This window comes from Hydra vulgaris, chromosome 13 (genome assembly GCF_038396675.1).
Source record: "Hydra vulgaris chromosome 13, alternate assembly HydraT2T_AEP".
Taxonomy (NCBI): Eukaryota; Metazoa; Cnidaria; class Hydrozoa; order Anthoathecata; family Hydridae; genus Hydra; species Hydra vulgaris.
In genome coordinates this window covers 49,264,850-49,278,425 of record NC_088932.1, presented here as the reverse complement: position 1 = coordinate 49,278,425, position 13,576 = coordinate 49,264,850, and the positions used below count along the sequence as shown (strand labels likewise).

The 13,576-nt window shown below is 28.6% G+C and overlaps 1 protein-coding gene across 2 annotated transcripts; it reads right to left on the bottom strand.

The window, feature by feature from the left end:
- Positions 1-343: 343 nt before the first annotated feature.
- Positions 344-3,318, bottom strand: LOC136090252 (trace amine-associated receptor 1-like). 2 transcript variants are annotated; one of them, XM_065816498.1, is made up of 2 exons: positions 2,842-3,318; positions 344-2,697 (listed from the first exon to the last, which is right to left on the bottom strand). In XM_065816498.1, the coding sequence occupies exons 1-2, from the start codon at positions 3,253-3,255 to the stop codon at positions 1,978-1,980; spliced, it is 1,134 nt and encodes a 377-aa protein (XP_065672570.1). In that variant the 5' UTR covers positions 3,256-3,318; the 3' UTR covers positions 344-1,977. The 2 variants fall into 2 exon arrangements, with proteins under 2 accessions (XP_065672570.1, XP_065672569.1); XM_065816497.1 differs by having other exon boundaries at positions 403-3,318.
- Between the last annotated feature and the right edge of the window lie 10,258 nt (positions 3,319-13,576).

Below are 13,576 nucleotides of genomic sequence, written 5' to 3'. Positions count from 1 at the left end.
TAATTATTGAAACAGTTAATCGCATAGATTATAATTTTTTTGGTTTGAGCTCTTCAATTACACAATACATACGGTATTGCCAGCTAGCTCTTTTACGTCTGGCCGAAGTATGTATATAAATCGCGAACGTCGGGTATTTTCTCCAATGCAAATACAACGTTGATCCAATATTAGTTTTATCGTATTTCTAATAATGAAAAAATTTATAACGACGTGATTAAAAATGGTTAGCATAAATTACATTGGTCCAACGTATGTAAAAACATCGAAAAAGTTGAATGCACACATTGTTTCATCGACGTATGTGTGCCTCCTTTGAGAATTTTTAGTATGTATAGATGTCTTTGACTAACTTCATTTGATTAAAAAAACGAGTTCTTTCTTCGTTACATTTAAAAAAAATTTCTTAGTTCAACTGAAGCATATATCATATATACTTTATGTTAATATTATTATTAATACAATCCACAAAATTTGTAAATTAAAACAGTTATAAAGTGTTACTTGTTTTTAAAAGATTTTTATATAAAGTTTTAGAAGCAACTACATCTTGATTGATATTTATTTTAAAAATCATAAATGTATCAGTTTTTTTGATAAAATATTTCAATATAACTTTAAAGGTTTTTTAAAGTTATTTTTTGGATGCATATCCATTTGTCTTTAAAACAGCATGACAGCATCGAGGTATTGAGTCAAATAAATTAGCAAAGATATTCTGAGGAACTTTATACCACCAATCTTCAATCAAAGCAAATAAACTTGTCTTAATTAGTTGTTTTTTTAACGACTAACTGCCGGTTGATGTACTCCATAACATCACGTGAAAAAGATTGAGATCTTAGCTTTGTGACAGATTGAGTTTGGAATTTTGTAGCTTTGACCTTTTGTGATTTAAATAAACTTGTAGCAGATCCTCTTTATTATTATATAAATTATGTAAATAAAGATGTTATAAGATGTTTTAACAACTAAGTTAGTTTAGAATTCGAGTTTGAACTTAATAAATCTTTTAACAGCTCTATTGGCGCAATATTGGATATGTCGACTATATTTTCTATCATTAGAAGTCATATGACCTAGGTCTCTTTCTGAAACAGAGCTTAAAAGTTAAATTTCTATATTTTTATCGTATCCCAGGATTGAGTATTCTTTTTTTTTTGCTGTTCTTGCCAAATACTGTTTTTCCATTTTCTATACATGACACCGTTTAGGTACTTTACCTATACCAATTTGCGGTAAAATTTTTGTGTATCAATTTTGCCTAACTCGGTAACACTTTTACTGTCGCCAATATATGTTTTTAACGAGAAGGGGTCGACAGAGACAGTTTTTTTATAAATATTGTGAATAAAAGCGGTTCAAATTTCCAAATACTGATCCTTGCATTACTTTACTGCTAATTTGACACCAAACTGACTATTTTTCGCAAAGTATAATAAGTCGGTTTCTGCTATTTAAGAATAATTTAATTTATATAAGAAACTTTTTGCATTGTCATTCAATGAAAATCGTGCGATTGTCAAATGAAATTCAATTTATCTTCATTATGCAAGTTTTTGTTGATATTTATGAGCAAATAGGTAAAACAAATATTTTTTACCAAACCAAAGCACATAAATAAAAAAAAATAAGTTTCAAAATAAAACAAACATAAAGTGATACTGGACTTAAGAAAACAAAAAAAATTCATACTTTTGGTAAAAACCTAATTTTCGTACTGATAGGTAATAAACTTATCAGAACCGCGTCTTCTTTTACCTGCGTATCAGAGCGGCTCTTTTACCTGCGTATCAAAGCGGCTCAGTAATAATACGTAATTTATAAATAATCAAAAACCTATTTTATACACTGCTGATATTATGGACAAAGAAAGTATTTCGTTGAAAAGCTTTTCGCATACAAATTGTATGTAGCTTAGTTTAGTTATAATTTTAATGAGTTTTGTCTCTCGATTTTATGCAAAACGAATTTATATTAACTAGAATTTGAAATAGTCCATGTTGAAGTACTCCTAGTTTGAGGTGACGTTTCATAAGTTGAGGTTGTTCTTTTTAATATTTTTTTCTTACTTTTTGTGAAAAATTGTAGAGTTCTTATAACTTCTTTTTTGATTTCCGAATGTGAGAAAGAATAAATAATTGGATTAAAAAAACTGTGGCAATATGACAACAATTTTGCCCATTTCATTGCAATTATGACATCATTAGTCGTAGTTTTCATTTCTAATATAAAACAAACAAAAAATGGTATCCAGCAAATAAAAAAAAGAACAATTAGTTTTGCTAATTTAACTGTCACTGTTAACTGTTGGTTTTTGTGGGAATTCGTACGCTTTTGAGATTTTCGGACATCGTAAATGATTATAGCATAAGTTGATAGCATAATAAGTGTAGGTATTCCATATGCAAGTGAAATTGTAACATATATAATCATCTCATTTTCTACAGTATAAAACCTTATGAAAAACATAATTACTGTATAAATCCATACAAAACCTAAAGAAAAAATGCATTTTTTGTACGATACATTTTCTAAATACCAAAACGGTTTAACAATTGCAACGCATCTTTCTACACCTAACACCGCTAAGTTTGCAAACTGAGCATTTATTAACACAAAATCAATATGGTTATACCAGTCTGAAATTGAATTATACATTTTTTCCGACACTATATAGTAGCCGTGAAACCAGTTCTCCTGAGATATGGTGTTTAAAAATAAATACATGGGTTGAACGGAGAGTGCTAATGATAGATCAAGTAGAGCCATATGTACTGCGTAAACTACAGCATTGGGTGATTTAAATAACTTTGAAGTAGCAACAGAAATAATAATCACCAAGTTTGTTAGTAATGCTGTAATGATTATAAACGATCCAAGTATCATATATATAACATAAATGCCGTAAGTTGAAAAAATCGGATCCTGATAAAAACTCCACGAACCAATATCTAAAGGCGAACACGTTGCACTAAAACTATCTAATGAAAGCTGATTTATTGTTAAGCACTTTAATGTAGCGCTAGATTTTGAAATCATATTTGTTTCACAAAAACTATAAATGTAGTTCTTGTTTTCTAAACAAGAAGAAACTTGATTTTGGAGCTGAGGTAAAGTATAATTTTCAATACATGTGGATCTTTCGCCTTTAACTTTTAGTATAATAGATAAAGGCTTGATGTAGTAAAGTACAACTGTTGAGTTCATATATGAGCAGATATTGATTATTAGTTCAAAAAACTCCGGTAGCATCGTCAAGAAGATTTTCAATAATGAGTTTAGCTTCAAATTCAAAATATTTTCGAAATTTTTCTAATGAAGAATATACATATAATGTACATGCTTACATATATATTAATAAAATTGTTAAATTTTCTTACATATCAGTTCAAAATAGACCATTTCGAAAGAAAAAAAAAAATCTAAAAAAAACTATTTTTCGGTAAGGTACTAAGTAACTAGGTTACGTTGTTGCTCATAGTGCTAGTTTAGGGGTTTATTTGAATAATTAAACATAAAAACAGAAGTTTATGATCACATTTTTATTAATTAATTAAGTATATATGTGAATGCTTTAGCAGGTTTTCAGTATGATATTCATTAATTTTTTAAAACGTATAAATTTTAGCAGTAGCTGACAAATTTTAGTTACTAAGTTGTGAGTAGGGTTTTTTTTCTCGTAAATTTTGCATCCCGGATATAACGGTGTGTATTTTTCTATATCCCAAGATTTTACGGGATTCCGGCATTATTTTTATTTTTAATATATTTAAAATCAAAATTTAAATATAACAATATACAAACGGTTTATAGCGCAAATTTATATTATCCAACTAATCTAAATTATTTTTTAAACTAAAAATTGTCATAAAAAACATAAACAATTAACTTTTTGTTATGGCATTCATGGAGACGTCCACAGTCGCTAGCTTTGACACAGTTTTCTCAGTAGCTTGTTGCTAAATAAATATTGTTTTGTTTATTTATTTATTTTTGGTTATTTTAAATTTTCAATTCACTATTTTCATGTGGAAACTTATATCTAAATGAAACATTTTGTGTGAATTTTTTAAACGACAAATACGCCCGTTTGTAGAAAATCTTTTGTACATAACTTTTACACCGCACTTTTTGCAAGTGACAGATTTGACAGACTTTTCTTTACAAAATTATTGTTTTATATTCCCTTGGTTACTGTTATTTTACAACAAAAATATTTCATTTTAAATACACAATAAAACACAATACAATACAATAAAACTAAGTGTTTAAAAGTTAAATTATTTGAGATTAACTCAAATAAACGGCTTTTATCGTTTAAAACCATTAAATCTTTTTTTACTCTTATTTATATTAACAACATCGACAGAAGATAATGTTTTTTCTAAAATTTCCAAATTTTTATGAGAATATTTTAAATCTAAGAAATTAAAGCTTTTTGTAACAATCATATTATTTGTTTATTTTGTATTTTAATAATAAATATTTTTGTATAAATTAAGAAGGTTATAAGATTTTAGTGCCAGCGGTGTCAGTGGTACTAGATCCAAGTTGTTGAGTGTGATAAGCATTAAAGTAAATAACAACAAACTTATTAACAGATGGGTTAAGATTAAAGACATGGTTAATTTGATCAGAAAAGTGTGCAGTCTTTAGATGACTGAGAACAATAAAGGACAATGATAAATGCGATATAGTGAAGAGGGCTAAGTGGAAGCACGTAAAAGAATGTTAGAGAATTCAAACCTGATTTTTCGACAAATAAGTGAACTGATGCATAAGTAAACTATTCGGTATTCGGTGTAATTAGCAACATTTTACAAAATTCTGTATTCGGCGGAATATTTCAAACTATTTTACCGAATACCAAATACTGAAACATAAAAAAAAATTGCATTACAAATAGATTATGTAATTATAATAATACAATAAACAGATCAAATTATGAATATATTGTATATATAAGATTCTATTATTCACAAAAATCTTTTATTTAAAACAAGTTTAATACTTGAAATTTATGAGTGGTAAACTATGATGAATGATAACAAATTTTTTGGTATTTGTTGATAGCAAACGATTCCCCTTTTTCTCATAAATTATACCTATTTCCGAAATAAGCCGCTCACTATATACACAAATACCTAAAGAAAACGATAAAATTATTAGCAAATGCTAGGCTTGGGTATTGCTTTGCATTAGCTGACCACCACTTGTTAGGGTCTGCTTTCCGATCTAGGAAAATTGTTTTCATGAATATATTAATTTTATTTGCTATTGAACTTTTCTGTTCAACACCCTCATCTGTATGCGGGTTTTCTGTAGCAACTTCCTCAAAACAATTTCAGAAAATATTATGTATCTCAGTTGTTTTATCATTTTCATTTACAGTTTTTTTCTTATTACATTATTAAAGGAATCATGACCAGTTTTGTACAATAAGACAAATCGCTTTTGCTCTAATAATCTCTCCAATAATTAGTATTTATTGTAATATTTTGAATACAAAAAGCAAAAGTAAAAAGCAATTTGAACCAATCAACAAGTTAGATATAAAAAATTTTTCAAAGTTTTCTACAGATGAGATGCAAAAATATAACACATTTGGTAGCTGTTCGATAAAGAAAAGGTACTGTTATCTAGCAGATCATTTAAATAAAAATAAAAAATATATATTATTTTGATTGATGAAAATATTCAGGAAATTCAAAGTTATAAATTGAATTTTTCTGAAATACAGTACAGACATTCAAACGAAACTAAGTATAGGCTGTTTAGTAAATAAATGTTTATAGTCTAAATGCTATCTGCTAAATGTCGGTAGTCCAGAATTACTATTATCTTAGGCATGTGGGTGTTTTTCAGGTTTAAAAACTTTTGATTGTTAGTCACATTGTTAGTATTGGACTTTATTTGTGTTGTACAAAATGTTTGGAAAAACTTCCAAATCCAGACTGAAGGCTAATGTTTTTTTTACAGAGTGAAGTTGAATCAGAATGCGAATCTGAAAAAAGAAATATTAGAACATAATGAAACTATGAAACGAGATATGTCAATGAGTTTCACACAAATGACTATCTCTAAGAAAACAAAATCTAATGTAGAATTGAATATAATTAATTCTGAATTAAGTATTTCACTATTGAGTAAGAGTTCTACAGAAACAATTAACAAATTAAACTTTAGATTGTTTTCAAAGCATTTGTCAAAATGGGGCAAATGTATTTTGTCAAATAAAGATGATTTTAAAATGTTTACTGATTATTTTTCACTGAGTCAATTACATCAAAGTATTATCATTCAAAACACTTGCACAATTGATTATTTTTAGTTGACTATTTGGTGCTCATTTTTATTGTCAAAAACATCATAAATGTGTTTCAAGAGAATAAACAAGGCATAAAAATATATAATCGTATACTTGATACACTTTCTTTTATTGAAAGTTTTGAATGGAGTAGATTAAAAACTTCTTGTTATGAGATTACAACCAATTGATTCATTAACTTTCAGTGTTCTTGATACAAAATGCAATGCGTTCAGCCTTTTTTAAAAAGATTTTCAGGCAGTTAAATTTAAATTTTGAGTAGAGTAAGATGGGGTAATTTCGCCTCTAGTTCTTTCAATTTAAATAGTTTGAGAACCAAAAATAAAAATCGAATTTTTTTTTTATTGTTAATAATATTTTTGTAAACTTTACATACTTTAATTTTTTTTTTTTAAATAACTAGAACAGAAAAAATGAGGAAATTACCCCAACAAAATCTAATTTGGGCGAATTTCGCCATCTATATTATTTACAACATAAATTTTTTATTTTAAATTATAAATATTAAAAACACATTTACATTCAGTCAAATAAAAGAAATCGAACAATATTGAATAAGTGGGGGCATGACCATTGATACCGAGAGGTATCGGGCATATCCCCTCCCCCCTCCACCTTATTTACCTACCTTTTTTTTTTTTTTTCAGAAATGTAAGATATTTTACAAGCCATGAAAACGGTCCTGGGGGGTTTAGTTGACTAAAAAAAGAGTTTTAAGATAATCAAGCAAACTTAAAAAAAATCAATTTACAAATTATAATACATGAGAGATAAAGAGATAAAAGTCAAAAACTCATTGTTTTCTACATTTTACTGAACAATAAAATTCTATTGTATTTTTTTGGTCGACATTTCTCACAAACTCATTTTCGACAACAACTTTGCTCACATTGCAACCAAAGGTTTTGCTGACCAATTGTTGCGGTATTGAATGACACTTTGCTTTAATGGATTTAATCTCTGCTACATTAGATTTTCTGTTTTCACCGTGGTCACCTTCTTCACTGCCATCAGTTTTTTTTGCTTCAATAGTTGGTTTTGGTTTTTAGCTTTTTTTTTAGCTTCTGACTCTTCTTTTGCTACCTTCACTTGCTAAAAAATCAATAATTCTGTAACGCATTTACCTTCGACTACAACTTTGACTCGCTTTTTGGGCTTTTGATTTTGATTTCTTATTTGCAGGTGCCTTTTGAGATTTCTTTTAATTACGAGGCTCGCCAATTGTATTTCTTTTCGAACTAAATGAGGAGTATTGAATGATGGTAGTTGAGATGCTGTTGATGGAGTTGTTGGTAAAGCTTGGGAAGACGTTGATGGAGTTTCTAGTGCTATTTATGCAGATGTTAGTGGAGTTGTTGGTTGTGGTTTTGGTGCTGGTAGATTGTAAAGCTCTAAAAGCTTGAGTTTCTCTCTATCAACTGCATTTTTATTTAATGGATAGAGGCCTGTATTTTCAAAACCACTGACTGCATGTGATCTTTTAAAAGCCTACTCTGATGAATCTTACTTCAAAAGCAAGATAGGAAACATTAGCTTATCAACATTTCTAAAGCCAATTCTCTGTAGTGTTGTTGAAGAATTGCGAGCCAGACATTTTTAACGTGACAGTAAACGCCCGAAATTGATTGGTTTGAAAAATGTTGAAGAATGGGATGGTAAAATTACTAAACCAATATTATACTTTTGACAGTTGAATTGCTGCCATAGAAACATGACTTAAATGACCATCAGGTATTAAAACTACTCGGCTTTCACAATTTGCATTTTTAAAAGGAATGAAAACAGAGTTAATCCATTTGACAAATTGATCCTCCTCCATCCAGCCAGAAGAAGACACAGTGTAGTAAGTACCTGAAGGTCCACCAATACCCCATTGAGCCAAAAAATGTTATGCTTTGTAGACAACAAATATTGGCAAATAATCACCGTTGGCATTGCAGCAATTATTGACAGTGTAATGAACTTTTTCATTATTGCCACCAATAATGATTGGTCGCCTTGCTCCACTTCTAATTAAGGCTGTTTTTAAACCTTGATCACAATGAAACGTGACTTCGTCACAGTTAAAAATATTTTGTGGTTTGTCCAATACGTCAGCATTTTAGTAAGTTGTTTGAAGTGTTTTAAAAAATCCATCAATCACTTGGTTAGTGCATGAAGCCGCTTGTGCTGCTAAAATGCTTAGTGCTTTGTGTTGACTTAATTCATTTGACCAGCGTTATTTAAAACATAGGTACCACTCGGTTGTTGGCATTTCATTCTTAAATAAGGCAGTTTGATTTGTTTCTTTCAAATAGTTGAACACCACAGATTAAGTTTCTAAGAAAAATAAGCCGTAGCCCTAGTTACCTAAAACTTGAAGCATGTGAACGAGTAAGGATTCAGTCATATAGCTAAGATTTGTTAATGTACCAGCGCCAGGTATCCTTTCTGAATATTGAATTCTTCCTCCTAGTGTCCTTTAAGGTATATAGTATAATTCTGCAGCTCGCATGCAACTCAGTTTGCCAGCTTTAACTTTTGCAACCGCTTATTCCATTAGCTTTTCGCTATAATTCGTGACGGACTGTCTCTTGTAGTTTCGCGGTATTGTTGCTGATAACTGATCGATTTAATTAATTTGAATCGATTATATATTATAACATGACCTGAAAATTTAATTATCAAAACAAGAAAATGGAGATGATATTAGTTATATCACCTTAAATATATATACATACATACTAACACACACACATACATAGATACATACATACATAGATACATACATACATACATAGATACATACATACATAGATACATACATACATAGATACATACATACATACATACATACATACATACATACATACATACATACATACATACATACATACATACATACATACATACATACATACATACATACATACATACATACATACATACATACATACATACATATATCTATATATATATATATATATATATATATATATATATATATATATATATATATATATATATATATATATATATATATATATATATATATATATATATATATATATATATATACATATATATATGTATATATATATATATATATATATATATATATATATATATATATATATATATATATATGTATATATATATATGTATATATATATATATATATATATATATATATATATATATATATATATATATATATATATATATATATGTATATATATATATATGTATATATATATATATATATATATATATATATTTATATATATGAGCAGCTGAGTGCTTGAGGAATTAAAGTAAACTAAAATAAATTCAGTTAACGCAGAGCTGTATTTATACATAAATTTATATATAAATTTTTTGACGAATTTTTTAATGTTAACTTTTTCGGCAAGTACAAAAAGATGAAATATGTTAAAACCGCCTTTGACATTCAAATCATTAATCAATACTAGATTGAGTGCTCATGCTAAGGCACTAGATACAGTGCTAAAGGGATTCTCTAACATAACTAGTGTTTTAAAAAAAATTAAGTCTGATTCTTATGAAAAACCTATAACAAAAGTACAAGCAATTTCAATAAAAGAATCATGTGAAACATTCATCAAAAAAAGAATTAAAAGAAGTAGAAAATATGACGACGGAGTCGGAGATGCCACTAATAAAATTTTTAATGAAGACCAGCATTTTAAAGTTAATGTGTTTCTTATATGTGTTGATGAATTAAAAGCACAACTAACAAATAGGCAAAATGCTTAGGCAGAATTCGGTTGTTTATTCGGCTTCTTAAATAAATTGAATAATTTGACAGTTTCAGAAGTTTCGACAGCTGCTAATAACTTGCAAGTTGTATACAAAAATCATATTAATATGGATTTGGCTCACGAATTACTGCACTTTGAACAATTTTTTTTTGATATGTAAGACTTAGTAAACGATGTGTCACTTGAATTACAGATGTTTGAATTCATTAAAAAGTTAAATTTACAATAAGTTTTTGCTAATTTAGAAACTATCCTCAAAATATATCTATCAATGATGTTTTCAAATAGTTCAGGTAAAAGAAGCTTTTCTGTGCTAAAAAGAATAAAAAGTTATCTAAGAAAGTTATTCAATGCAGCAAAAGAGACTGCAAAATTTAGCATTTCTTGCTATAGAAAACAAAGTACTTGATGGGTTGGATACAGCAAGCATCATTAATCATTTGGCCCATTCAAAAATAAGAAAGAAGCAAATAATTTCCTAATCATTCAAACTTTTGTGTTTATTCTTGTATCTACCATTTGCCCATTTCACAATATCTTAATTATTCAAACTTGTCTTTTTGTTTTTGAAAATACATTTTTGATTTGGACTTGTTTTTTTTTAAAGTCCAGTTAGTATTATGGTTCTCAAATGCGCTTTATTTTGGGCATCAGTGCCTTTTTTTTTCTTATTCAAAGAGGCTCAAAATTTACTAGGTCCCGGGGCCCATAGTACCATAAATTAGCACTGTTTAAAGTCTGATGATCAGAAAACAAAAACTAATACTTTTTCAAAAAGCGTATAAAAAGCTTTTTTAAAAAAACATTACATTGACGTTAAATATTAATCTGAGTAAAACGTATTACTGGTTTACAAAAACCTGTGTTTGGATATTGATCATCATACAAACTCATCACCATTGGGTCACGTGAGCTAGTTTTTTGGTACTGCATCTTGAAAGCTTACCTAATTTTTCTTTCAAAATTAACTTAATGATAAAACTTTAAAATCAGTCCAGTAATTAATTCCTTATATTCCTAATTTGTTTGATACACCAGAATAATTCCATTTGCCCACATGAATCAATTTTTTGTGTTCTAAAAACCGTGTTGACATTTTCAAACCAGTTTTACCTACATGATTTACCGCAACTACAAGTTAGTTAATACATTAAATTTATATTTTTTTTCTGATTGTATAATATAATAAATTTTAACAAAGAGCTTTAAACAATAATATTGAAAAAAAATAGTCTGAACTTCTCATATTTTGCAATATACAAAATAAATAGAAAGAGACTCAAAGAAGGCACGGATGATAAGACTATTATCTCAACCTTTTTATAGAGAATCTTTGATAAACCTTTTTTTTTAATCATTTATATATATATAAATATATATATATATATATATATATATATATATATATATATATATATATATATATATATATATATATATATATATATATATATATATAGCAATATATATATATTTACGTTTTCATAAATTTTTTTATTTGCTTTATATATATATATATATAGCAAATAACAAAGTTTATGAAAACGTAATTAAAGATAAAACATTAAAAATAACGTAAAACATAAAACAGCATAAAATAATCAAACAAACAAACAAAAAATGACTACTTATAAAATGTGTTTCCGTAAGAGGGGAGAGCGGGGTTGACTGTCACACTTTTTACTGTTTGGAATGCCATTTATTTAATTTTTGATCAAAGGGAGCACAGTTTTACACAAAAGTGTGTTGTCCACTTCAGCATTTTTATTATATCAATTTATTTTACAAAAAATGCATATTCAATGAGAAACATCAATTTTAAAAAGTTCACAAGAGTGTGACAACAAACCCCTCTACGAGAGTTGGTTACCACACGACGGGGTTGGTTCTCCTACGATTACATCAGTTGATTTTTTATTAAAATATAATTAATTGTGTAGAGAATATTCTTAGCTCTGCTTTTGGAAATGGTCTTTTTCTTTCTGGGGTGACATATTTAGGCCTACTGATATCAGGGTCTACATCAGGTTGTAAGCCATAATTCTGCTGAAGTACATTTCTAAAATATCTACTGTGGGTTTTCATGAGTTCCTCTGAGCCTTGAACTTGTCCTTTAGATAAGCCTGATTGAAGATCAGAGTTAGTGGATGGACCTTTACCAGGCATATCAACAGGTTGAAAGGTTGTTTCAGAGTTCTCAACAAAAAAGGGTATTTCCAAAATATTCATACGATCAGTTACACAACTGGGAGCAAACTCATCATCAGAAAAAATGTCTGGATTCAAAAAAAATATCCCGTTGAAGGAAAACCACTTTAAATATTTCGTGAAGTAGCAGTCGTGGGAAGCGCAACCTTCAAAGTTGTTGGAATGTCATATATGGTCAATGTTTTTCCAAGATGCATAAATAACCAAGAGTCAACTGAAGTGTTAATGTGTGTTTTAAGTGGGAATTATACTGATTTGTCCAATGGTTGTAGTTTGTGTGTGCAGTGTGGTGGAAATGTCAGCATCACCACTCCATTGTCTTTAGCAAAATATAAACCTTCAATGCTTAAGTGTTATCAAGCAGTAAAAGACAGAGTTTCTCTTTATTGCACCTTGTATTTATTACAAAGTGTTTTATATATTTCATAAAGTTAGCTTCGTTCATCCAGCCACTTGCATTGAATTTCCTGTACTTCCTGGTGGAGCATCTCTAATAAAATAATCTTTGAAATAAATCCGAGGAAAAATGAAAAATGGAGGAATACTATTGCCCGTAGCATTTACTGTGCAAGCAGGTGTAACTAGTGCCCCTCTTTCTGCAGAAGTATTGGCCCCAATCTACTTTAAACCCTGTCTTGTATTAATTTTATTAGGTTTTTGTACTGTGGTAACTGCTGTTTTATCAATATTCCATATGTCATTAGGAGAAAATGAATAACGTCCAAAGCATTTTTGTATATTGTCAAAGAATAGTTTTACATTTACTTAATTGAAACTAGAAGCTTAACCTGGTTGCTTCAGGCTGCCTAATGGAGATCTGTTGATGGCGTTTCATAAATCCAGTAAACCAATCTTTTTCTGCTTCTTTTAATTTCATTTAAGATTCTAGAACAGAAATACAAGTTTCTTCTGCCAGTTGAAAAGCCAGCTTTTTTACTTCCTTAGGAGACAACCCAAATTACATTTCAGAAGCTTGCAAAAGATGTGACCAGTTATTTTATAATAATGTCTGGCTATATCTGTTAATTTTCAATATTCCCAACACTAATACTTTGAGACTTCCCTAGTACGTAAGTCAGTGTTAGTTTCTTGCAATATCTCGCTAGAGTTAGATAATATATACCATAGTCTTATGCTACCCCTCTGATACATTTGACATTCGTTTTGACATCTTCAATCGCTCGAAGCATAGTCTCTTTTTTGTTGCTTACATTTAATTTTCTACAAAAATGTCGCGGCATTTCTGTAGAAAAAAAAAATACATTCGTTATGTAAA

What these genes read in the sequence shown, in the direction of transcription:
- LOC136090252 (XM_065816497.1), bottom strand. Translation starts at nt 3,255, where the DNA reads ATGCTACCGGAGTTTTTTGAACTAATAATCAATATCTGCTCATATATG.